At 43.6% G+C, this 26530-nt stretch overlaps 1 protein-coding gene across 1 annotated transcript in view; it reads left to right on the plus strand.

The window, feature by feature from the left end:
* The first annotated feature begins 6389 nt into the window (after positions 1-6389).
* P3h2 (prolyl 3-hydroxylase 2) overlaps positions 6390-26530 on the plus strand; it is a 151840-nt gene continuing 131699 nt past the window's right edge. Inside the window, exon 1 of the mRNA XM_075967664.1 lies at positions 6390-7040. Within this exon, the coding sequence (XP_075823779.1) occupies positions 6576-7040 (465 nt within the window). The 5' untranslated portion in view covers positions 6390-6575. The remainder of the gene's footprint in view (positions 7041-26530) is intronic.

Below are 26530 nucleotides of genomic sequence, written 5' to 3' on the forward strand. Positions count from 1 at the left end.
TGGATCTGCTCCACCTCGACAGAAGGTCGGAGCGTTTAAGTCTATTCCTTATATCATGTTAATGAAATTTGTTGCCTCGCCCCGCCCCTTTTGGAGTGGGCGTCTAGGAGTGTGGGTAAAATAAACGCAGGTGGATTCTGTATTCACTGAATGTCCCTCCTGACGCTGTTCTGTGTTGCTGCCTCTTGTTTCTCTCATATCTCTCTCTGTTCCTTTGGCTTAACAGTTGTGATCTTCAAGCTCCTGCCCCGGCATGTACGGATTTCATTGAGGCTGGTTTTGAACAGAACTACTTTGATTTTTATCATGTTTTATGACTGAAGGATGCAGTCTTCAGCAGTAGGTTCTTACCAGTAATTATAGCCCATTGTCTTTGTCCTTGGTTATTCCCCTGAACCAGAACAGAAACTATGGCTTTCTCAGTTTGCTTTCTTAGACAATCCAGGACTACCAACTCTAGGATGGCACTAACCACGGTGGGCTGTGCCATCAATCATTAATTAATGAAATGCAATTATTTACTTATTTATTATTTTTTAAACATCTCTCTTTCCTTCCTTTTGATTCATTTTACATTCTAATCTCAGTTCTCCACCCCACCCCTTCCTCTGCCTCCCCTTGCCTTTCCCACAGCCCATCCCACATCCACTCCTCTCAAAGGGTAAAAGGGAAAAAAATTCTCTTTAATTACAAATTAATTAATTAATTAAATGCCCTATGGACATGCCCACAGGCCAATCTGACGGAGGCAGTTTCTTAGTTTAAGTTCTCTTCTCAGGTAACGCTAGCTTGTGGCAAATTGACCAAAAACAAAAATAAAAACAAGAAAAAGAACCCACAGAAAGTTACAGTAACAGTGTTTTGTTCAAAGGGACTCTTGAAAGTTAAGTGGCAAGTACTTATGCAAAGACTGCCCGGCATGGCGGTCAGAGGTCAGACTGCATTTTCCTGCGAGTCACGTTTTTTTTTTTCAGCCCCTTACATTTCCATGGGAATAATTAACATTGTTTATTTATACGCCTCCCTTTTTGCTGTTCAACAAAAATATGAGTCCTCGCAAGGAAAGGGTTAGACCATCTCCGTGACATGAGCAGAGAGGTGGAGTGTGTCCATGACTTGTTTAGTTTGGAATTTTAAAGTTCCATCAAGAATGAAGGTAAGCATAGAAAAGGAGCCACTAAGGAAACTGGAAAGAAACACTCAGTCTTGGAATGTGGCAGCCCTGTTTGATTTTAAATGTAGGTTAAATATTAATTTTTGTAAAAAAAAAAAGTTCTTCCTCCTAGAGGAGGCCTTTTTCTTCTCACTCTTTTATGCTGACAGACTGTTGACTGGCCTTTCACACTAAATTGGTTGGGAAAAAAAGCTTCAGATGACCCTATTTGCGTAAGAAAAAAAAGAAGTCTTCCAAACAACTCCCTTGTCGCCAGCATCAACAGCAGCTGAACACGGGCTGAGTTGTTGCACAGTGAGAATTATTCCTTTCATTTCAAAAGCATCTGATGTTTGGGGCAAGCGAGAGCCCTGGCTGGTTAAACATGATCAAAATAAACTAGCATCGCATTTGCTTCTGGAACACATTGATTAAATCACCTGCTGAGGTCTGAGGACACGTTTTGTTTCTCCAGAAAGGTTTTCTAAGAAGGGAGGACAGTTCAAAAGTCTAAGTTGATTGGGAGAGACTAAGAAGCATTTGAAGATCTTCTCTTTCCAGAATTCCTTTCTGCTGATGAAACCCTGCAGCAAGTGCACCCAAGCTGTTGATGACTTAAAAACAGAAGTCAAAGGGAGATGGAGCTTCTGTCAAGACCCATTCCAAATATAATAAAAAGGGAGTTGATTGGATGTCTCTTCAAGGCCCTGGATGAGCTCTCTTGTGCTTTGGCTATTCTTTAAAATTGCAGGGAACGGGAATGAAGACTGAAGTGTCTGGCTCTCCTTTGTTACCTGTCTTGGCAGAAATGTCAACAGTTTTTTTCAGTAGCTCTTGTCTCAAGCCATTGCTTTCTCCTTCCTTCCTTCCTTCCTTCCTTCCTTCCTTCCTTCCTTCCTTCCTTCCTTCCTTTTTTCTTTCTTTCCTTTTCTTTCTCCCATCTTTCTTTTTTTTTCCTTTCATGCATTTCTTTCACATTCAGAAAGAAGCGGTTCACAAAAGTACTATCACCCAGTGTTCTAGGACACAGTATACCTGTTATGCCCAAATCCGTGGGTCCCCACAAAAGCCAACAAAGGAGACCGAGTCCCATATATAAAAGCAAAGAGCCTTTATTTTAATCAAGTTTGTAAATTCGGTCTCTCCACATGTCCAACATATTGGAATATCCAGAGAGCCTCGAGCTCAATTAGAATTGGGTTTTTATAGTAGTAAAGGTGGGGGTGAGGGGTCTCTGAGGTTCAGGACCCCTGATTGGCTGACATTTGTCTAGGGTGTCCCGGTGAAGTGCTGGCAGGTGTTTCTATCTACAGTGCTTGGAATGCCAGGAATTTCCTTTGAATGGTCTGCTCTTGGATGGGGGTTGGGTAAGATTGGCCTTACAGGCATTGTCTCAGGGTAAACTATTGAGACTCCAGACTCCATTTAAATTTATCGATGGCCAGAGTCCCAGGTGATAATGGTTGGAAGTAAAGAACTTCCTTTGGATGACCTGCCCAGACTTAGCTCTCATGGCTGGCCCCCACATATACATTTTATACTTTGTTATGTGCGATTAAGCATTGTTTTCCTGTCTGTTCCTGTGCTGTGACCTGTGGGTCTCAGCTTCCTCGTGGGTATATGGGAATTGGGAAAAGTTTGCAATGCTAAATTACTGTCCCAAGATTCTTGAAGTTTAGCTGTGGCCTTGTTTCTTAAGGCTTATTAGCCAGTTTTTTAAAATGTGAGACTAGTCCTGTACCTTACAAGACATTCAGCACCATTCTTTGCTTCTACCTCCTAGACACCAATTGTATGATGTTCTTTCTCACGCCACTGAGCTGACAGCGAAAACTGTCTCCATTGTCAAGTGCCCCTGGGTGGGGACATCATTCCAGGATCTCAGATTTCAATGTGTATCAGAATATCCGAGATGGGAGTGCAAACGGGAGGGGGGCAGGCTTGATTCCACTTCGAAATGCAATTTTTTTTATTGTTGTTGTTAATTTCGTCTTTGGTAATACCATAAAGTTCAAAATTGATTCTTTATGAGAAATTAGATAATGAAGCATGGCATCCTGCATCGGGAGTTCCAGCATCAAAAAGGAAATTGACAGAAAGGCAAATTTGAGGTCCTGTCACAGATCTATCTGATAAGCCAGGAACTATCAAATTTGGGGTCCAAAACTTTTCATCCAACTTCAAAAGGCGAGTCAGATTGGGCTTGCTAGGGAAGCATATCATCAAAACCCCTTTTACTCCAGAGTCTCATGAAGGTAACACAACATCCTGTTAGTCTCAGGAACATTCCCAGACCACATGAAGCCCCACCTACATGCGAGGCATTTTTTTTTCTTTTGAGACATAGTAGCTTTGGAGCTTATTGTGGAACTCACTCTGTAGACCAGGCTGGCCTCAAACTCCCAGAGATCCGCCTGCCTCTGCCTCCTGAGTGCTGGGATTAAAGGTGTGTGCCGCTGCCACCTAGCACATGTGAGTCATCTCTAAAGACAGTGTTCTCAACCTTGGTTTGAGAATAGAAGCATCAGAGCTACTTTGGCAAATCCCGTTGGTTAGGTGGTGTCATAGGTTAGGTTAGCTGTACCATACCAATTAAATCCAGAATCCCTCAGAACTGGGACCAGATAAAAATGTTTACATTAATCAGGTCATTTCAGTGTTCTGAAAAATCTCAGGTGCTACCTTGTAACTGGAGGTTTCTCTCCTGTCTACCAGTTCCCAAAAACCACTCTGAGCCTTAATGTTAATTACAAACTGTTCTGGCTTATTAGCTCAGGCTTCTAATTAACTAGCTCTTACAACTTAAATTAACTCATTCCTATTAGTCTGTGTTTTACCACAAGACTTGTGGCACATCTTTGCTTCCCCAGTGGCTTCTAGCATCTCTCTGACTCCTCCCTTTTTCTCCCTGTATCTCTCTTTGGATTTCCAGCCTGGCTCTATTCTGCCTGGCTATTGGCCAAATCAGCTTCTTTTTTAACCAATGATAATAAAACATATTCACAGTATACAGAGAGACATCCTTGTAGTGATATTTCATTTGTATTTTAATAAATAAAACTTGCCCAAAGTTCCGAGAGTATAACAGCCCCACTAGTCATTCTTACAGACTAGACAACAGTGACACACACCTTTGATCCCAGTAGCCACACCAGTTTGTCATAGAAACCACGCAGTAGTGGTGCACACCATTAACCCCAGCACTAGAGAGGAATATAAAATGGGAGGAGACAGCTCTCACTCACAGTCTCATTCTGAGACTCCTAGAGGCAGCATAGTCATTTCAGACTGAGGTAGAGGTAAAAGCCAGTGGCTGGCTGTTTTGCTTTTCTGGCCTTCAGGCTAGCTTTACACATTCAACACTACCTGAATGAATTATCTGTCATTACCTTGTGGCTGTGCACAAGTATGATACACAAAAGGCTTGAAAGCTTGTCCCTGTCACAGCTGGGAACCAGCAGTTTGTTTGTGGACTATAGACTGTAGGTTCTTGATTCTGTCCGTGTCTTTTCTCCCAAGGTTTCTTAGCTATGTCCTGCCAGAAGGTTCAGCTGCTCCGTTACTAGACACAGTTAAGTATGGTCCACATTCTTAACTTGTATTAGAGTCCTGTATTTTGTGTTCATATCTGCATAGCTCTGTAATCTCCCTGAAATAAGGACTCTGGTATGACCATCTCTTCCCCCATAATAATACACCAGGGGCAGGCACTAAAAATATGAAGTTAATGACACACATTTAGTGATACAAATTTCTCCTATGTAGAGCTGAGATATGTAAAAGCATCTTGACATTTGGTCTGCACCCCAAACACTACTTCTAACTGTGTGCTTCTAATCCTTCTCCAAGTGGACTGATACACTTTAGATTCCAGTGTCTTTATCTGAACAGTTCATCACTAGGAGGAAAAGTCTATGCTAATTCTGGAGCTCCATGTCAAGCTCCAAGATAAGTCCCACACTGGAGCTTTGGCTTCAGCAGAAAGAGACAACTTAGACATATTAGAGAATTTGGTGGGAAAATAATATGTACATGAATCAGTTATATAGTCAGGAATGTTCATGGCCAAAGTGCCAAAACTCAACAGAACGAACACGGGAAATGGCATGACACTCTGGCAACCTTCTTGGATAATTGCCATTTCACACAAAACCTTTCTTTGGGAAATTCAGATCAGCTGGACAATATATGTGGTTCTTTCCTATTGGTCATCCTCCCCGTCTTCCAGAGACTATGATAAGATTCTCACAGACAATTCTAGACAAGCAGAATTCCGCCCAAGAAATTGCAGGCTGGACTCCAGAGTCTAGCACACACACACATTTTTTTTCCCTCTGAGTGTGGAGCCAAGGAGCAGAAAAGAGGGGAACACCTTGGCTATGAAGGTATTTATGACCCAGGAGAAGGGGAGGAGCAGGAAAGCCTCCAGCTAGTTCCCTGGACTCTGGCAGCTGTTTCTGTCAGAGTTCCCACTTCTAGATTGATGTTCATTGCTTAAGTCCCAGAGTACTGGGTTTGTTAAACTGCCTCTTTGTTTAACTCTCACAATAGGGATTTATGTCCAAAGAGCACTGGACATGTTGGGCACTTGGCGGCCTTAGAAGAGGTAACTGAGGCTCTGCTGCACAGAGTCACACATCTGGAAAACTGCCAGAAGCAGCTTCACCTTCCTCCAGAGGTTTGGACAGGAAACTCGGGTCATTTATCGTCCTCTCGTTAGCATACTCTCCACACAGTGCAGGAACACATCCACACACAGCCAAAGGAGAAAGCAAGAGAGAGAGAGAGAGACCCTGCCCTCCTAGAGGGGGAAACCCTGCCCTAGAGGGAGCAGGAAGCTTCTATTCCCGTGGCCCAGAGTTAGGTCCATCCTTTGCTTATGCTTAGCTGTATAAACTTAGGCAAACCAAATGTACTCTCCTCAAATCTACTCAACTGGCCTGAGCCCCTCCCTCTCCCAAGTGCGTTTCACAGAGGCTGAAATGGATCTTCGTGTTGCCTCGGAGGGTGAAGGACTGCGAAGAGTAAAACTGCAGAATGCGACAGTGAACCTCACTTCCTCAAGTGCAGAAGAGATAGCAACACTATCCTCTTCTGCCACCCACAAGGGACCCCACACGCAAAACTTGTCCCTGGGGTTTGCCTCTCGTGCGGCTAGCTCTCAGGCCGCTGGAGCGCGGCTCGCGGAGGCTCGGCGGGCGGCAGGAGGAGCGTGTGAGTTGGAGGCGTCCCTTTAAGAGCGGCCAGCCGGGCGAGCCTCCGCCTCCAGGACCGCAGCGCGCCGCCGGTCACCTGGGGCTGTCGGGCAGTAGGCTCGCGGGGGACCGGCGTGCTAGCTCGGGGAGCCGGAGCGGGGCTCGGACGCGAGGTGCGGCGGGAGCAGACACGGAGCGCAGCTGTTCCCGGGTGGGTTTGGCGGAGGATGCGGGAGAGCACGTGGGTGTCGCTGCTGCTGCTGCTGCTGCCCGCGCCGCAGTGGGGCGGCCCCCAGGACGGCCGCCCAGAGCCGGAGCCGGAGCCCGAGCGCGGTCCTCTGCAACCCTTCGATCTGCTCTACGCTAGCGGCGTGGCTGCCTACTACAGCGGCGACTACGAGCGTGCGGTGCGTGACCTGGAAGCCGCGCTGCGCAGCCACCGGCGCCTGAGAGACATCCGCACGCGCTGTGCCCGCCACTGCGCGGCGCGCCGCCCGCTCGCACCCCCGGGCGCCGGCCCGGGAGCCGAGCTGCCCTTCTTCCGAGCGCTGCTCGAGCGGGCGCGCTGCTCCCGCAGCTGCCAGAGACAGCGCCTGGGCGGCCCCGTGTCCCGGCACCGCGTCAGCGAGGACGTGCGCAGCGACTTCCAGCGCAGAGTGCCCTACAACTACCTGCAGCGGGCCTACCTCAAGGTACTAAGCGCGTCTGCCTCTAAAGCCCGCGGGTCCCTTCCTAGGGCTGGCCCCGAGGCATTGCTCCTATTCTACCTTTCACAGTGGCTGTCCTGTGCGTGAAAGTAGACGCCCAGAGACTAGATGGACTTAGGCAGGTCCCCTTTGCTCTCTGTCTCAGCATCAGCTTCACTCGCAAAAGGGGGCTGGGCCAGTAATATTGTCTCAAAAGTGTGCTACATGTGCCTGTAGTCTACCTAAAATGCTAAATTCCTTGACATACCCTAATCCTGATTTCTCTTTCTTCTCCTGGTCTGCAATCTGAACCTTCTAAGTTAAACAAAGTTTTCTCAAGCTAAAAGGAAACATGGTCCCAAGCGAAGTTATTTCTCTTCAACTATAGAAGAGCAAAGAGAAAAGATGGGGACAGTATGCTTGAGGCCGTATGAGGCAATCTCATTGAAAATATGGACTTTTGGGGGTACTGTTTCAGGTTATTAGGGGTTCCTCCCGTTCCGGTTTGCTTTACCTCAGATGCCCAATGCTTTCTGGTTTTATTTGCATCTATTTAACTTCCGTGAAGGTACTGTCAAGAGGTATGCAATCCAACTGTCATATTTTCAGAACTCACAGTTTAAATGACCTAACTGGACGCATAGCAGGCAGATTTAGAATGAATTCCTTAGTCTCCACTTCCACAAACTCATGTTTCTCCAGTTCTTCCTACCTTCGACTTTCTGTCGAAGTGGGTGGATATATCCAGGGCTTTCCCACAGCGGTGGGAGGAGTTAATAACGTCACAACAGAGACCTCATCTCAGGGCTCCAGCGTGCGCAGTGCTGAAGTTCAGGAGTTGACTAGACTGGGTCAGGCAATGGGGAGAAAGCCAAATTTCTTTCCAGGACTTGTGAATTGTCTTTCTCCTGCTGTTTCCAAACGGTTTGCTAAGGCATGCATTAAGCATAGCGTTGCTTTTTAAAAAGAGAGTGGTACAGTATTTCCTGTTCTTCCAGGTATCAAGTCAATTCTGGGAGAGGGCCCCATGAGAGTCAATAGCAAAAATATTCCAAGTTGGTTCCCAGAGCAGAGTGTGTGTGGTTGGGTGGTGTGACCTCCCCCCTCCCCCATGTATGATCCTCCTGGGAGTTTCAGGTGTGAGGGGAGATGATGTAGCCATTTTGTTGAAGGTTCTGTAGTACACGGTAGGCAGATTTTCTTTTCTCAAGAAGAAAAGGAAAAAAGAAGACGCATGCTCATACTGGGTCTTCTGAAAAATAACCATGCATTCATGCATGGTCACCATGGATTGCTGTGGTTCTGTAGTTATATATTTTCATATAATATTAACATTCTTTTGTTTTCCTTTGCCCCTGTTCCGGAGATGGAGGTCAAAGAAGATGAAACCACAGGCCTAACAGGCCTTCAAACTTTTGTAGTGACCTTCTTTCACATAACTGACAATTTCTGAAGAAGGAAATATGTTCCCCGCTTTGGGAATTTGCTTGTTAATACCTAATGGATACATTATAGTTTTTCTCTCCTCTGTGCTGCATGGAAACGCTAGGGAGAAGCCTTTCCTTTGCTTCCTAGGGACATACACACACCAGCCCCAACATCATATAGGCTAAAACATCCAAAATAATAAAAGGCCATTCTTGAGCAATAAGAGCTTTGGACTGTGGGATTCAATGGCAGGGTGATCAGCTCCTGTGTACTTGGATATAGTCCTAAAGCCATGTGGTACTGAATTGCTTCTGATATCTGCAATCTAGTTTGCACTTAGAAGCCTACTCCTAGGCCATATGTAACTCTGAAGAGCAGAAGATGCCTCAGAGTTAAGGTAGCACAACCATTCTCAATGAGAAGATAAACACACTGCGCTTGCTCTCAGGAGTAATATCCTCCTATATCCTGGGTCGTGAGCTGCTGGTGGCAACAGATCCCTGATGCTCGAGTTGGAGAAATAAGAAGAGTTGAGAATTGTAAACTCTGATCTCTTGCACTCAGATTTCTCTTTTGAGAGATGAAGATTGGGATGTTCAGAAAGAGAAAGGGTCTTGGTCCTTGCCACCTGAGTGGTATCAGTTTAGCACGATTCGGTGAAGTGAGCTCAGGACCTAGAGTCAGCCTGGGCTCTGAGGCTAATGGACTCCAACCTGCGCTGTGCCCAGAGCCACTGCATGGCTCCGCAGGTTCTGTTGAATGCTGCACTAGCAGGGATTATGCTGAATAAACGTAATTATTCAGTAATGGAAATCGTAATTGGACAGCTCTGGGATGAGTAGGTTTTTGTTCCCTGAAGTCCCAGGTACTCCTCTGTAGTGGTGTTGTATGCAGTCTCCCCAGAAGCCTGGCATGTAGGGGAATCTTCTGAATACTTAGGTGGTGTTCGCTCTCTGGAGGGATGGTTGGTATGCATGTTTGCAAAGACAGGGTAAGACTCCTCCCAACTTAAAAATCTCTCCTTTGTAAGGTATCGTTCAACCATAGCCTGAACCCTAAGATACACCTATTAATGTTACGTTTCTTGTGAGAGTGTACAATGGTTTCTCTTTGCTGCTGGTTAAACCCTAAATAAAGAGTTTAACACAGTCTCTCTGTCCTTTCCCCTCTACCGTCCTATTTCCTTATGTCTGACACTTTGGATCTTAGCCTTGTTATTCTTCCAGGGGAGCTAAGGTCGGAAGTCTAAGGCCACCATAGACAACCCCAGTTTCCCATCTCCACAGTTGCAAGGTGGGGAAATGCTAGACTACCTGCTTGGTTTGAGTTTAGTTTATGACAGTCTGGGGCCTGACTCAGACAAACACTACAGGTACAATTATTTGCATTGTTATTGTGGAAGTCAAGGACTCCCTCTCTTTACAATGTTGAAGTCATCACTCTCCTAAAACCAAGAGAGACGTCTGTGAGGTTCTTGGTGTCCTTCTGCAGCTCCCAGCAGCTGTACTGAATGGCCTGGCAGAGAACTTTCCCCCTTTGTCTTTTTCTTTCATTTTAAAATATTTTTTTCTTTTATTTTGGTGAGGGTGTTGAGACAGGGTTTCTCTGTGTAGTTTTAGTTTTGGAGCCTGTCCTGGAACTCACTCTGTAGACCAGGCTAACCTCAAACTCATAGAGATCCGCCTGCCTCTGCCTCTCAAATGCTGGGATTAAAGACCTGTGCCACCACTGCCTAGCCTAATTGATTTCTTCCTGTTTTGTACTTAAGAATTCTGGGTGTTGTTCCAAAACCCCTTTCCCCTCTATCCACTTAGTTCGCTTCATTAGTTTTTCCTTTCTTCAAATTTATCTTTAGCCTTTATCACCTAAAGCTGTACTTCAGAAAAGCCTCACACCACTGTACCTACGTTATGAACATCTTTGGTTTTAAAAACAAACGGAAGGGAGAGATTTTTCTGTTCTCATCTGTGTCCCGAATTGTCCGGAATGGTTTTTCTGTATCTTTTTCTTCCACTGTTCCTAGCTGCTTAAAAAGAAACTAGTGCTGTTGTTTATTTTCTTACTTAAAGCACGTTTGCTCTCGCATGTTTTGTCCTTGAGTGGGTGCTTTGTGAAATATGACCTTTGTGTTTCTTCCTAGGATTAAGGGAAGGTGGGGGTGGTGTTTAATGTAAGCAATTCTGCCCCGCCTCTCGTCATCTTCCAATCTCCTTATCTGGACCCATAATCTATTTGTGATTTGTACAGAAGGAAAAAAAAGTAAGCTCAAGTTATTTCCTCACTCCAGTTCTGCTTTGCAGCTGCTTTCTCTTTCTGGACTGAATGCCTTCAACAGGAGTTGAAAGCCAGAAAGGACCACTAAATATGGCTGTTGTTGGTTCAGAAGCAAACCTTGTCCCGATCTGACATTTCAGTCTTTTTTTCAAGGGTTTCTAGAATATGCACAATCACCCTTCAGTTATTTCAGAAGGCAGGGGTTTATCTGCTTGAAACACTATCCTGAAATATTAGTTATTATTCAGAAAACGAGGCTTCCCCTGCCTCTAAAAAGCCTTTCTTCTTTTGTCCTTGAGTCAGCAAAATATGTCACCACCCCATCCCACGTCCCATTCCCGAGGAAGGAATCCTGTGAAATTCATTGCGAAGCCAGTTGCTAGGTCCTGCGTGGTCATCCCAGATGTTTCCCTGTCAGGCTTGTGCATCCCAAGTCTGCGCACCTCTGCGTCAGTCCACACTGACGTTATAAGTGTTATAAGCCACGGGGGCTGACTGTTCAGTTAGATCAGAAGGGAGCAGCGACTTCTCAACCTGGGCCTTCAGGGATTCCTTTATAGATGTTAATAAAGGCAAGTAATAAAACTGATCTCCTCAGTTATTTTTTTTTAAACAGACCGTATTTCTGGGAATCAAAAAAAATCTGTCAGTAATTACTTGATTATTGATAGACTCTGAAGAGGTTGTTGTCTGGGAGCAAAGTGTGAATTTCTTAGAAGCTTAGGTCTCAGGGCTAAGGGACTCCAGGTTGAGATTCTTTTCATCAAATAATAGTGTTGGGGCATGAAAGCAGGAGAGATAATGGTGTGATTCTAGAAATCCAGTCCAGGAAAGGTAGAGATGCTGACTATGGGCACTTAAATGCTTTGTCTGAGAGAAGCCCGAAGACCATGAAGGATTCTGGCCCTTCAACAATGTCACTAGATTGGTAAAGCAAAGCAGGGCAGCCACTGGGATTGCTGTCTAGAATACGGGCATTCAACCCTCTCTAGTCCTGTGTTTTTTTCTCCCAAGCTCTACATAAAGGGCATAGTACCGGCCTATGGCTTCCTGTAGAATCTGTGGTGCTGTGAGATTGACCTCTTGCCTTCAGAGGCAGAGCAGAGAGACAGCAAGCCTTCCTGGGCTCCCCACCCCTAGCCTTTCCATTCACAGGGTACATAATTCATTCAGCCAACCATCGTAGTTGTCTGGTGGAAAATTTTGCATTTCTCATTAGGAGCAACAATTCTTTTCTTTTTTTTTCCATTCCACGTTCTTCCACAATTTTTTCCTGCCTTTTAATTCATCCCTCCTTTCCTGCTGTCTGACTTCCTAACTAATTTCTCCCAGGCCTGTCCATCACTTGCCAGATGGATGATTGGAGGGAGCTTTCCGCAGGGTGTGCTGGGCTCGTGGGGCCTTTTGTGTTCAGTGCTGCAGAGGACTGCAGATTCTGGTGGGAAAGAACCGGGTTTGTTTGTACCCTGTTCTGCTGACTTGTGCTGTGTAGCTCTCTATACGTTCCTCGGGTGTTGTCTTCTGGTTGGTCCACAGGATAAAAGCATGCCTGAGAGGGGAAAGCTAAGGTGATTCTTGCAGGAACAGCTAAACCAAGCAAGCTAGACAAGGAGGCAAGGTCAGCTTTCTGGTTCAAATAGAAAGGAAAAGCATAGAGCCCCCTACTAGTGAGATACACAGTCTGAGCATCTCCGCTGAGCTTCCCTTTCTTTCGTGTTCCCCCATGTATTAGCCTTTAGCACGGACTGGAGAAGAGATTGTCCAGATCTGCATCTTTCCGCAGCTCCTGCTGTCACACTCATGGAACGCTGTGCTCCAGCCAGCTGTTTTTACAGAGGAGAAAATGAAATTGGAGGGAGGACAGGGCTGCTCAGGTTGAATTCAGTTAAATAGAAGAGCTGAGAGCTGAACTGATGGACCCGGACTCCCTCCCTCCTTTGTGATATTGCCCTGACCATTGTGAGTGAGACCTATGCTTCACTTCGGATGCATAAGACTTGAATGAAAACTGGCACATTTATAATACAAGTGTAAAGCACCTACCACGATAGAAGAAATTGGAGGACTATTTTTATAGTGTCCCTGTGTGTTCTATTTAGGATAAGAAAAGCTACTCAGCTCTGGGGTAGTAAACATTTCTATGAGCCTGACTCTCTCCCTCTGAGCTCTTGTCCTTCTTGGTTGCATCTACTCAATTGTGTAGGTTCCTCCAGCACTGAGATTCTGAGACAAAGGCTACCGAGAACGCTGTGGACTCTGAGAGTTCCTGTATCGGGTTGGGTCACATTAAAAGGACTTTTCCTGAAATTTGTGAAAGTTCACGGGAAAGGGAAGGTCTCCTCCAAGTGCTGAGCAGGAAGAACAAGCAAGGTGCCATGGAAGAAGAGATGACCCAGTGAGCCCATTCTAGAATGCTAGTTTCCAAGTAGCCATTTTGGATAAAAAGCAACCGTTTGGAAGAAAATGTAGCCATTTTGAATTGAAGCTGCAACAGGGACCTTTGATTGAACTGGAGCAGATGGCCCTCCTTCCCACCAGTCCTCTCCCCAGCTTTCCTCAGTGATGTCCTGCCATATTCGTGGTGCCTCAGAGCTTCAGCGATCCTGTTTTACAAACAGAAAATAAGTCCCCAAAGAGATTGCAGCTGCACAAATTCGTGCAGAAACTCGATGGGAAAGTCAAAACCCAAGGTGTCAGACCCCTACTTCCGTGACCTTGCCCTTGATGCCGAAGAGTTTAAAGTAGCAAAAGACAATAGCTTGTCACGTGCATTGTCTGGTCAGCAGGAGTCTCTACAAATAAAAGCCATGGTCCCGTTGTGCAATTATGTCGGGTGTGTTACTACTCAGCCTGTTTCTGGGGAAGTCTTAGCAGTACCACCTGGGTCAGAGCTGTTCCCTGGTGAGCAAAGTGAGGGATCTTTGCTGGAAGGGAAAGGAAGGAGTCAGAGCCAGAAAGGGAAGGAGCCAAGATGTCAGAATTTCCAGAAGTCCGGGCTATCATAATGAATCCGCTGGAATTTGTCATCTGAAAATAATTGATTCGGGTTTTGTGAAAGTGCCAAGACACTACTGGGGATTGCAGCTTGAGTGTGAGGAGACTCAGGAACGGGTTGGAAACAATACACAAATAAATGAGTACCGAACCAAGAAGCGTATGGGAGGTAATTGAACCAATCTTTATTATTCTTGCTTGAATGCTAAATATTTAGCCTTAACTCTGCCAAGATCAATAGTCTTGCATGTTAAATACCAACACACGGTTAAGAAGCCAGGCACAGGGAATCCCTCCTCCACCAGATTTATCTGTTTGTAAAAATCATCTCGAATTATGCTATCAAAAGATTAATTCAGTAGACCCTATGAATTATTTTTTCACTGAAGCAAGATGTGCTTCTTAATATTTTAAGATTGAATCTTGGATTACTCTCAGATTCTAATAGATGGCACTTACAAATGACATCAGGGACAAAGATGTTCAGTCACTCATGGCTTCTATAGGATTTCTAAAGCGATTAATCCAGCAGTGGGACCAGGGGCGAATTTCAGGTAAGTAGGTTTATAAGCCAGGGTCTCTCAACCTTGGCTTAAATGTTTAGAGAAGGGAAATTCCTCATACCGGTAATGTTTCTCTTTTTCTTAGGGTGGTGAACAATATCTCTGGCCCTTAGCTACTTAGTAGCTGTCAGTAGCACACACCCCATCTTTTCAGTATGACATGCACAGAATGTTCCCATACGTTGTATTCTGCAGAGGTCCCAATGGCTTCAAACTCAAAACTGCTGAAGTAACCCCAGCCGTATACGGCGTGACTGTACATCAAGGGTAGAAGATCTCAAGTCAAGTTGTGGCGGTGGATACTTGATGACCTTGTGCCCACTGATGAATGTTTATGAAAAAGTTGGCTACAGCTTGCCATCATGCTGAAGGAAATTCACTGGAAACAGACTTTCTCCTTTAGCTGAGGATCACAGGGTTAACGTATCCTGGATGGTCCTGCCTCTCTGCCCTATTCAGACAGGAGAAAAGAACGGAGCTTTTACATTTTTTTCTCTGCTTTTCATCCCAATATGTTGTTTAAGTGATGCAAACGAACACCTCTTGGTTGTGAACTCTAGACTCCAGAACATATTGTGTGGCTTCCTACATACCATACCAACCATCCATCCATCCATCCATCCATCCATCCATCCACACACACACACATCTCCTTCCTCTTGGAAGTTGCCCAAACAGTATTCTACTGTGACTCTTTAATTTCTTGCGTTTAGATGTGTTGTCTTAGTAACTAGCTTAAGCAATCAAAAAAAGAGAATTAAACTTACAGACGTTTTAAAGTGTGGAAAATCAGGGAGCTTGGGGAGGGAGAGAGAAAAACATGGTGGGGGCAAAGCAGGATGCAGAGAAAAGAAAAATGAAATAAAAGACATCGTAAGGCTGCAGATTAAAAAGTGAACCAAGCCGGGTGTCTGGGATAAGAGGAGGCTGCTCTAAGGAGCATATGGATGTTGTACTTTCCAATATGCCTGCCGCTGATAAAAGCAGGGACTCAGAGATTGGCATAGGGCTTCACCCAGTCCTGTCTGACCACCATCTCTGCTCCTTTGAGAGAGTTCGGACCTGGTGAGCCAAACCAGAGTGGCTAAACCAGTTTCCTCTGAAGAGGGAAAAACCCCTCTTGAGGGAGATTCCATTTGCTCAGCATACTCCCCCTCCAGACAGCAAAACAAACAGCGCAGGGAAAGACTGACGCCTCCCCCCCCCCCCCCCCCCGCTCCCCAAAAAGCTGGCTGCTAACTTACATTAAAATACCCTTCTTTTCCAAGCAAAAAATTTAAAAATATATATATATATTATTGAGCCCTTTTAGGTGTAGCTTTCTCTTTGGGTCCCGGATTTAGGAAGAATAAGGTAGTTGTCTGTCTTCCAGAGGGTCACAACCTGGTGAAGGTTGAGAGAGGCAGAGGTGGCCCTGTGTGCAGAAGCAGTAGCTGTGTGTGGACAATGTATTTGAAAGCAGTGGGATTAGCTATGGAAAATGCTTACAAAAACAAACAAAACAACAAAATTACAAGAGACAATAAAACAAAAACACAATGTTGTACAAGAAGGAAGTTAAAAAATAATAGCAATTTAAACATTTTGATAGGATGGAATGAGATTCTGTTAGATACAGAGAGGAAAAAAAAAACACGTGAAGATTTTTTTTTTTTTATTAAAAGTAGCTCCGGGCTGCACACAGGCATTTAAACTTGCGACTCCAGAGCTGGTGAGACTGAGACAGGAAGTGAGTTCCAGGCTAGACTCTGACTCAGTAAACAAAACAAAACAAACAAACAAAACCAAGATAAGATAAGAAGAATACAAGCTGTTTAAAAACTAAATTTGCTGGGTCATTTTTCTTAAAGAATAAACGTACTTCTGTGAAGGACCTGGAAAGAATTGGAGGAGGAGGAACAATGTCAGAATATATTCTATGTAAAACTCTATTTTCATTAAAAATGTCTAGTGGTAAAGGATGATTTTTAGAGAATTTGACTTGTAATTATAGAATATATTACTTCAAAGTAATATATATTCCAGGAATATAGATTAAGTGATTGTTTTTTAATTTGTTAAAGGAAATGTCATTTGCCATTTCAAGTTTCCTTAGAATCTTGGAAATAGCTATTTTCTTTTTATGACTTTTTTTCTTCCCCCTTTGTGAGTCATAGTCTGTATCTTTATGGAGAACAATAATTTCTAGCTCACAGAGAGGATGAAAGGATAAAATGGGAAGGTATTTGAGAAGCTTATTTATGAAAGATATATATGTATATCTTGGGGGGGAAAGGAAGGAATGAAAGGATATCACCTGTTATCCACAGTGATGCTATGAAAAGGTGACCAGAGGGAAAGAAACCTGCCCCTGCTGTGTGCAGGTGAAAAGGCCACAGGGAATTCTGCTTTATCAAAGTAATCATGCAATTATTTTTGTGCTATGAAAAGTAAATATATATTTATCTTGATATATATGCACACACACACATATATATACGTATTTATATAGCTATAAAGCCATTAAACTGGTGAAAGAATCCTTTGTGCATGTGATGCAGAGTCAGACCATAGTAAACACATAGACCAATTATCAAACTCTGAGAACCATATCAGATAATCTTCTTTATTTGCCTCGTTTGCAAAACAGTTTATGAAGAAACTTAACATGCCAAAACAGTCATTAAAAAGTCATTGAAGACAAACAGCCAGTTTTAGCTTTGAGGAATTTATGACTACAGGTTATTAGCAATACTTGATATCGGTTATTAACTACTCCTGTGCTCCAGGTATGCTGCATTATTTATGAGGATTTTCTTACAATAAGCTTAAGATAGACATTCTAGTGAATCTTCCCTTTGCAGGAAAGATACTGAGGGTGAAAGATGAAATAGCCCCGCCCACCGACCTCCAGATGGCAGGACTGGTACTGAGCTGAGCTGGAATCTGAAAGATTCCAAGTATTTCTGGTCACAAACTCTGAGTTCTTGTACACCTTTTTTTTTTCTTTTTATTCATTCTTTTCTTGTACAATACATCCAAACCTCAGCCTCCACTCCTCCTAGTCACCACCCACCTCCTCCCAGCCTCCCTGTCCCCTGGATCCACTGCTCCGCCATTTCCCTTCAGGAAAGAGCAGGCCTACCAGGGATTTCAAACAAGCTGGGCATAACAAGATGCAATAGGACTAGACACAAAACTGCACATCAAGGCTAGATGAGGCAACCCAGAAAGAGGAGGAAAGGATCCTGAGAGCAGGGGAAAGAGTCAGGATACCCCCTAACCCCACTGTGAGAAAGTACCATAAAAAGCCAAGCTAAACAACCACAGCTTGTATGCAGAGAACCTGGCCCAGAACCATGTAGGCTCTGTGGGTGTCTTTACAGACTCTGTGGGCCCCAGGGAGTGCTGCTTAGTTGATCCTGAGGGCTGTGTTCTGGTGTCCTTGACTCCTTTGCCTCCTATAGTCCTTCCTTCCCCTCTTCTGTAGGATTCCTGAGCTCCACCTAATGCTTGGGTATGGGTCTCTGCATCTGCTCACATCAGCTGCCAGAGGAAGAAGTCTCTATGATGATGACTGGGCTATGTAACCATCCATGAATATAGCAGAAATCACTAGGAAAAATTTTGCTGACCTTCCTTCTTTCTTTCCTTCTTTCCTTCCTTCCTCCCTCCCTCCCTCCCTACCTCCCTTCTTCCTTCCTATCTCTCTCTTCCTTCCTCCATCCCTCCCCTCCCTGACCCTCCCTTCCTCCCCTCCCCTCCCCTTCCTTCCTTCCTTCCTTCCTTCCTTCCTTCCTTCCTTCCTTCCTTCCTTCTTTCCTTCCTTCCTTCCTTCCTTCCTTCCTCCTTCCCACTCTCCCTCCCTCTATTCCATTCTTTCTTTTTCCTCTTTGTCAGTTGTGTTTGGGTCTACCCTGGGTCTCTGAGCTATCTCGCTCTGGTTCTCATCCAGGCAGTGTCAGGTGTGGGCTCCCTCTCATGTTGTGGGCTTCGAATTAGACCAGTCACTGACTGGCCACTCTCACAAGTTTTGTTCCTCCATTGCCCCAGCTTATCCTACAGGCAGGATAGATCGTAAGTCGAACGCTTTGTGCCTGAGTTGATGTCCAGTCCCACCCCTTGGAGTCTTGCTTGCTTATAGAAGATGGTCGGTTCAGGCTCTGTATCCTCCATTACTTGGAGCCCTTGCTAGGGTCACCCTTAGGTTCCAGGAAATTTCTGCTGCAGTAGGCTTCTACTCAATGACCCCCAATTCCAGTCAGCACTCCCCGAACTCTGTCCCTCGGTCCCTTTCTCCTTAATCCTGTCTCCATGCCCACCTGCCCTCAGTCCACCTGCAAAATCTATTCTATTTCTCTGCATCCCCTTGGAGTTCTCCTTGTTACTTAGCCACTCTGGGTCTATGGACGGTAGCATGATTATCCTTTACTTAACAGTTACTATCCACTTATAAGTGAGTATATAGCATGTTTGCCTTTCTGGGTCTGGGTTGCCTGGCTCTGGATGGTTTTCTACTTCCATCCATTTGCCTGCAAATTTCATGATGCCATTTTTTTTCTAACAGCTGAGTAATACTGCATTGTGTAAATATACCACATTTTCTTTATCCTTTCTTTGGCTGAGGGACATCTGGGCTGTTGCTCTAGGTGAAACTATCATTTCACCAGCATGACGCCTATGACCATTCTCACGGTCACAGTAAATCCAAGATAAACTGGAAGCTGGAACCAGTGCTTCCTCTGTAGCAAAACATTATTTCTAGTGACACAATCAGCTGTGGTGTTTTTAATTCTTTATTGGTGTGTGTATGTGTGTGTGTGTGTGTGTGTGTGTGTGTGTGTGTGTGTGTGGTGGGTATGTGTGTGTAGTGTGTTTGTGTGTGGCGTGTGTGTGTGTGTGTGTGTGTGTGTAGCATGTGTGGAGGTCAGAAGAAACATATTTTTTTTTTCCTGTTACCTTTGCATAGATTCTGGGGATTGAATTCAGGTCTCCAAGTCTATGTGAAAAGGATGTCTGCCCATCAATCTGCCTCACTGGCCCTGATGTCTTTTATTGAGAATTGTTAGTATACTTGTAATGTTAACCAAGATCTATGTTTATTACTGCAGACATTGAAAGATAGTTTCTTGAATAGCTTATAGCCCATGAATATATGTGGTTCTGTAAAGAAGCTAAAGGAATGGAGAACAGACTTCTTTCCAGCAAGAAAAGATTGATTTTTTAATTGCTTGACAAGTAATTACACAAGTTATCTAACCATCTGCTGCTCTTCTGTCTAAATAATTAAATATGTTCCTTGTAAAGACTTCTTTATTTAAAACTGCTGTTCCTTTTTTTAAATGACTACTATATGTTTGCTTTTATAAAGTATTTGTTGTTCAATTTTAATTACATTTGATCCCTTTGTAAGTTTGGAAGACACAGAAGGGAAATACCAATATTTATATATAAAACTTACTTATGTGTTATTGTCATATTTGATATTTCCTTGATTTTCCATGTACTCATAAACATACTTCATGAAATACAACATGCCTTTATTTTGGTGACAACACTTTCCCTAACTTATTGTATCTCAAACATTAAAATGTACACTTTTTTTTCTTTAATTCCTTTTACAAATGTCAAAGCATGCAACAGTGTAAGCTCTGAATTACAGGTTTTCTGGGTAACCCTTTCCATTGGTTGTTTCCAGTTACTGGATATTATGAATAAAACTGATATGAACACAGTTTAGCCAGCGTCCTTGTCATAGGAGGAAGTATCTTTTGTGTATATGTCCAACAGTGGTATAGCCGGGTCTTGAGGTAAATCGATTCACAATTTTTTGAGGAACCACATGCTGATTTCCATATTGGCTGTCCAAGTTTGCATTCCCACCAGCAATAGTGGAGCATTACCCTTGCTCCCAGCCAGCCTGAGCTGTCACTTGTGGTACTGATCTTAGACCGTCCTGACAGGTGTAAAGAGAATTCTCAACATAATTTTGATTTGCGTTTCCCTGATGAATAAGGATGTTGAACATTTATTTGTTTCTCAGTCAGTTGAGATTTCTCTATTGAGAATTCCCTGTTTAGATCTGCAGTCCATTTTAAAATTGGACTGAAGTGGTTCACTGTCCAAAGATGAGACTGAGTGACAGGCATCCTGGGAAGTCCTTTCTTTTGCTCTCTTAATGTCCTTTCTCTCCTTTGCGCACATAGTTCATGTAATATTAGCTCATGATTTTTCTCCATAGGTACAGTTTTTGCTCCACGTATCAGTACACTAAAGAATTTGAAGCTTTGGAGCTGGGTAAAATAGAAGAGCGCTTAGAGTTCATCTGGCTCAGAACCGCTCTTATTAGGGTTTCTCTTAATGCCCTCCCTTTGGATAAGAGCCCTTCAAGCAGCAGCTGAAAAGAAGATGTGCTAATGTTTAACTCTGGTACTTTGATGTGGTAGACAAAGTAGGCCATTTTCAAGAGACAAAGCTGGAGTGATAACTGAGAAAACAGTGGCACATGAGAAGCTATTGAAATGGGCGAGTAGGCCAACAGAAGACAAGGGACAACCCAAACCTCAATTGCTCTGGGCCTTAGTGACATTGAGGAATCAAACCTTGTTCTCGGAACAAGGTCCTGTTTAATAGAAGTGACAGGATGCTTCAGAAGAACATCAGACATGAGCCAGTCAGATGCTAACAGGGATGTCATGTTTAGGTCCAAGAATTTAGTGATGTCAAAATAGGTGAGGTTTTCTAATGTAGCCTTAGCAGTACTCCGTGGTTCCAAAATTTGTTCTTTACCCACACATGGAATCCTTAAAGACTTCCAAATTGGAAAGACTTATAGTTTTGTATCTCATTTTTCAGTCTGCTTAGTATAACCCTTTAGATAAGTCACCAACATACTCTCTGGAGGTAATCTACAAGCTTCAAGAAAGAAATTGGATAAACAATACCAAGACATTAAAGCATTCATAGGGATCGACCTTCTCAGAGTAGTAACAAGATCTGCCTGTGTGATCAGCAGACCTTTGACCTCTGACTCAATCTTGATGGCATCTGAAGTAGTTTTAGTCATTACAGGGAAGCCTGAAAGCTTTAGATTAGATGCTACATTCCCTGCAACCGACCAGACATTCCTGTGTAGAACTGTGTGTATACCTCTCTTTAGAATAGACTAAAAGAATCATTCCTATTCTGAATTGCTTCCTTTCCCAATAACTTTGAGGTATGATGAGATTCTATGGTTTAGCTCCCAACCCTTTCCCCCCAATTCTGATCAGTTTGACATGTGCCTGGCAAGGGTGTCTGGAAGATAGTATGTATGAGAATATCCAAGTGATATTAAAAGAATATTTAAATGACATCCTATCTGGATGTTAAATTTGTACCCAATATGAATTAGACCTTGTTAGAGACTACTTTAAAACATCAATATACAGAATTTTATGAACGATATTGAAGTAGTATATTTGCTAGTCCCTTTTTAATCCTCTAAATCTCTTCCCGCAGTTCCAGTTGGGAAAGGATAGATGTTGGATACCAGCATGGGACAGAGTGGGGGTCAATGGCAGGAGGTGTGTGTGTGGGGGGGTGGAACTCAAAGAGAGAAGGAGCATGAAACAAAATTCTGGGAAGAAAAGTGATGGGTGAATGGAACTAGAAACCCATGCTCTAGCAACGCAACACCATGCTGACACCAACATGTGTTGGCACGCCCTCTCCTCCAGGTTATCTTGCTACGGTGTGCTGGCTGTTCTAACATGTCAGAAGTTTCAGCAGCTATGACTAACTCGTCCTGGTCCTTAGACATGAGAGGACATGTGTTGTGGAATATTAATTTAGCTATGTAAAATGAGTTACACTTGTTTGTGTTGTAGAATAGTGCTTTAACCATGCAAAGGCATGCTGCTTTTGCTGCTGTTTAATTATGTAAAGCTGTGTTGCTGTTTCCCCTTGTCTGCTTAAGGTATTTGATTGGTCGAATAAAAAGCTGAATGGCCAATAGCTAGGCAGAAGAGGGCTAAGTGGGGCTGGTGGGTATAGAGGATAAGTAAGAGGAAGAATCTATGTTCGGAAGAAGGGCAAAGGAGAAAGAGAAGGAGGGAGCCAGGGACACCCAGTTAGGCAGCTACCAGCCAGCCAGATGTGGAGTCGTACATGCAGAATGAAAGATAAGAAGCCCCAAAGCAAAATGTAGGTGAAGAAAAACGGGTTAGTTTGTTACAAGAGCTAGTGGGACAAGTAAGGCTGAGCATTCATAACTAATAATAAATCTGTGTCGTGATTTGAGGGCTGGTTGGTGGCCGAAAGAAAGCCTGCTGCAGGCAGGTTAAGGTATTTTCCTCTTCAATTGTTTTTGATGGCATTTCTAGGTGCAGGCTTCTTCAGGTTTAAGATACAAAAGCAAAGAGGAATCAGGAATCTACCTCTATGGTCATCAGGTGCTATGGTCCCCAGCAAGTCCATCTTGTTTCCTATGTTAGGTTTCTTTCTCTGACTGTACACTATGCTTTGTCCAGAATTTTTTTTCCTGTGCTTAAGAGGAAGTCTTAGTAAAAAGTTGGTTTGTTCCATCATTTTCATAACCAGAAGTCTTTGCACAGATTCTGAAAGACTTGATGATGATGATGATAATGATGATGATGACAACAAAGACAATGGTGGTGGTGGTGCCAATGGTAATACAATTTGGAATAGATTTCTAGGATTCTAAATGGGGTTACTAATAATAGTTTACCACACACACACATTCTCTCTCTCTCTCTCTCTCTCTCTCTCTCTCTCTCTCTCTCTCTCCCTCCCTCCCTCCCTCCCCCCCCCTCTCTCTCTCTCTCTCACACACACACACACACACACACACACACACACACACACACCCCAGTCCCAGAGTCTTTCTGATCTCAAATTCCTCCAGCCAGCTTAGATCAGAAGCACTAAGCCAGCTCTGGGGAAGTGGATTGTGTCTTAGCTCATGGAAGGATCTGAAGGGAATTCTTCCTCACTCCTGCTTTTGAAGTATCAACTTCTGCTTTCCCCTGTTTTAGAGCTGTAGGCCAGGCTTGTCAGGAATGAAATCTGTGAATTAATTCTTCACAAATGAATGAATATTTGACCATACTGGTCTATTTTTCCAACGGAACAGTTAACAAAGACTTGATAAGTAGGGTTGGTGGTGTAGACCTGCATCTTAAGAGACATGAGGATCACTCAGCTCAAGAGGCCAGCCCAGGCAACATAAATCTGGTTACATCTGGGGAAATTGTTCAGTAGTCCTTGCCCAGCATGCATAAGACCCCAGATTCTATTCTTAGTACTTAAAAAATAAATAAACAAACAATAAACAAACAATAAATAAAGAACAACCACTCTCCATGTCTATAACAGATATTGGCTGTCTCTGTCTCTGTCTCTCTGTCTTTCTCTCTCTCTCTCTCTCTCTCTCTCTCTCTCTCTCTCTCTCTCTCTGTGTGTGTGTGTGTGTGTCTGTGTAGGAGGGGAGTAAGCAAGGGAAGAGGGCTAAGAGAAATTCACCTTCAACCAAAACCAGTGAACAGTTCACCTAATATATTTTATATGGCATAATGATTTAGATTAGGAATAAAAAAAATAATGTTTCCAAGCAATGATTTCTGACATAATGTCTCAGGGTAAATGTAGAAGTGTGATAATCAGTACTTTGTAAATTTTAAATTCTTGCATGTATTTGATTTAAATTGGTCTAAAGAGGTAGCCTTGATACTTGGTAGAATTTCAAAAAATACTTACTTACTTTGAACTATCCATTCTCACAGATTTTCTGGAGAATTACATATTTTTAAATATTTAAATTAAAATATTTTGTGCACTTGGTCACAGTTCTTAAAAGATCCTTCTTGAGCAGAGACAGTAATGTGGTAAATGGATTTGTGATTAATCATAGTGAGCTGGGTGAGATGCCAGGTTAGGACAGTCTGACTCTGATTTTATAATAACCTGCCACAAGTTCTGTACTGCTCTTTTGTACTTAACCGCTTCATTACTTTAGAATCTTTGTTTATATTTGACTTTGTGTGGTAGTTGGATCAAATTCAGGTCCTTGCACTTGGTGAGTAAGTACCCTGCCTCTGAGCTACATCCCCAGTCTGTGTCTTCATTTGCAAAATGGGGTAACTGGAGTGGATAATCTTGGGATTCTCTACCAAACTCAGGCTATTTTAATACTTGGCATAAGATTTCCTCTGATAAACAATTCTTTTCATGTTACAGATCTGTGCTCTTCAGTTGGATCTTAACAAGCCCCCATATCCTGCCCTTTACAGCATAAAAGTGTTGTTTAGATACTAAGAATAAGTAGAAAGTTATGGCTTGTCACAGTGGTAGTCAGCTGTAGAGCGGTAGGTACCTTCTACTCTAACCAGAGAATGGTGGAGGTCTTTCTTTATTGTACACAGTGTTTTCTCCTGTCTGATGTTCCCCCGTACCACTTGGAAGGGGAACTTGTCTACAGGTTCATTGTTTTTACCTTCTAATTCCAATGCATACTAACTTTGTGATGCTTTTCCCAAGCAGCTATGCGATTTTCCTTAATGTAGCTATTTTTGCTACATTGCTGCCCCCCAGCCCCCCCCCCCAACTTTAGCCAATTACACAATTTTTAGTTCTGGTATCTATTACTACTTTAGTCTCTATTATCAGACTTCCAACTAAGAAACACTGTGTGCGTTTAATCAATGTATATATAGCAACATATAGAGGTACTATTAACATTGCAAATTTAATAAAGCATTGATCTCTGAATACAGAGAATTAGCAACATAAAATGTATCTTGGTAGTTAATTGGTGGCTATCAATCAACTGACAGTAGAAGCTACTGACGAGCATGTGTGAATTTTAAAATGCCACAATGAAGAAGCTAATGAGATTGCTTTGAAAATCATAATAAAAGCATGCACTTCAAATTTGTGCAATATACCTGTATCGAGTATCTCTTTACCTCTGAAATTGTTGGAGGTCCATACAGTAAGCCATGTGTGACTGCATTTGCTGCATGAGTTTTCAGTGAGGACTGAAGAAAATGGATTTGACATGTTCAGGACCCTCAAGCCTGCCATGGGAAAGTCGGAACAGGATCTCACTCCTGGGAGTCTTGTGTCACTGATAGCTTCTACTTGGTAAAGTAATGTTGATGAGTTAATGAAATGTTCCTTCTTATTTTTCAGAACATCAACTTGCTCGTTTCTACTTAAGTACACTGGTTAAAAAGTTCAATAGATGTGGAAAAATTTCCCCACCACTTCCTAGTTTACATAAACCAGATATGGGTAATGGAGATATAAATGAACACAGAATTTCTATTTGACCTCCTTTAACACATTCCAGACTCGTGAATGCCTTTATCCTTGGGACGGGCATAGACACAGAGCTTAGAACAGCACGTGGGGAATGTGTGTTGTGTGGGGGGAGCTGCATGAGAAAGCCACTGGGTAGACTATTTGTAGCTTCTTGCTTTGAATTCCTATGGTAACATCCACTCCCCAGGATTATCTAGTGACGCCTGAGAAAGTGAGCAGTAAGAATTGGGCATTCAAATGAGTTGTTCTAGAGGGCATGCGTGAGACAGAGTAAGGAGCTCTGAAAGTCTGCAACAAGAGTTCCCAGGCAGCCCATATCATCGTAAGGGTCTCAGTTATCTTCAAATCCTAAGAAGTGTGTGTCCTAGTTGTGTGTGCACATGCACATGCATATGCACATGTGAGATTGTGTGTGATCATGTGTGACTGTGTGGAGCCCGTTTGTGGGTGTGTCGGTCTCTGACTAGCTTCTTTACCGCATGGTGCATGAGAACTCAGCATCATGACTTCTGACTGTCAGTAGCCTGAAGGGAATGAAGATCGGGAGGCCCAGAGCAGTCTCTGTCTAAGTCACACAGTCAGTGAATCGGGATGTGAGCTAGGTGACCGAGTGTGCAGATCAATCCTCACTCGTCCTAGGCTTATGAATAGGAGTGGTTGGAGTGGATAAGACAATCGTCTCCCATCTTTGCCTCGTGCTGTGAAATCAGGAGCTATGCTAATATAGCTGTCTTCAGTGCCTCACGAGAGCCCGCAGAGGAGGTTGAGCACCAGTGAGTCAGACCCTGAGAGCAGCAGAGAGGTGTGACTCGGGAGAGGATTGCAGACCCAAGACCAACATTCTCGCCAAAATGTCACAATTGCCATGGGTTCTGATTTGAAGTACTTTGTAGACACAGAGCAGCAAATTCGAATACGTTTCCATTTCAAGACCCT

Source organism: Microtus pennsylvanicus, chromosome 1 (assembly GCF_037038515.1).
Source record: "Microtus pennsylvanicus isolate mMicPen1 chromosome 1, mMicPen1.hap1, whole genome shotgun sequence".
NCBI classification, from domain to species: Eukaryota; Metazoa; Chordata; class Mammalia; order Rodentia; family Cricetidae; genus Microtus; species Microtus pennsylvanicus.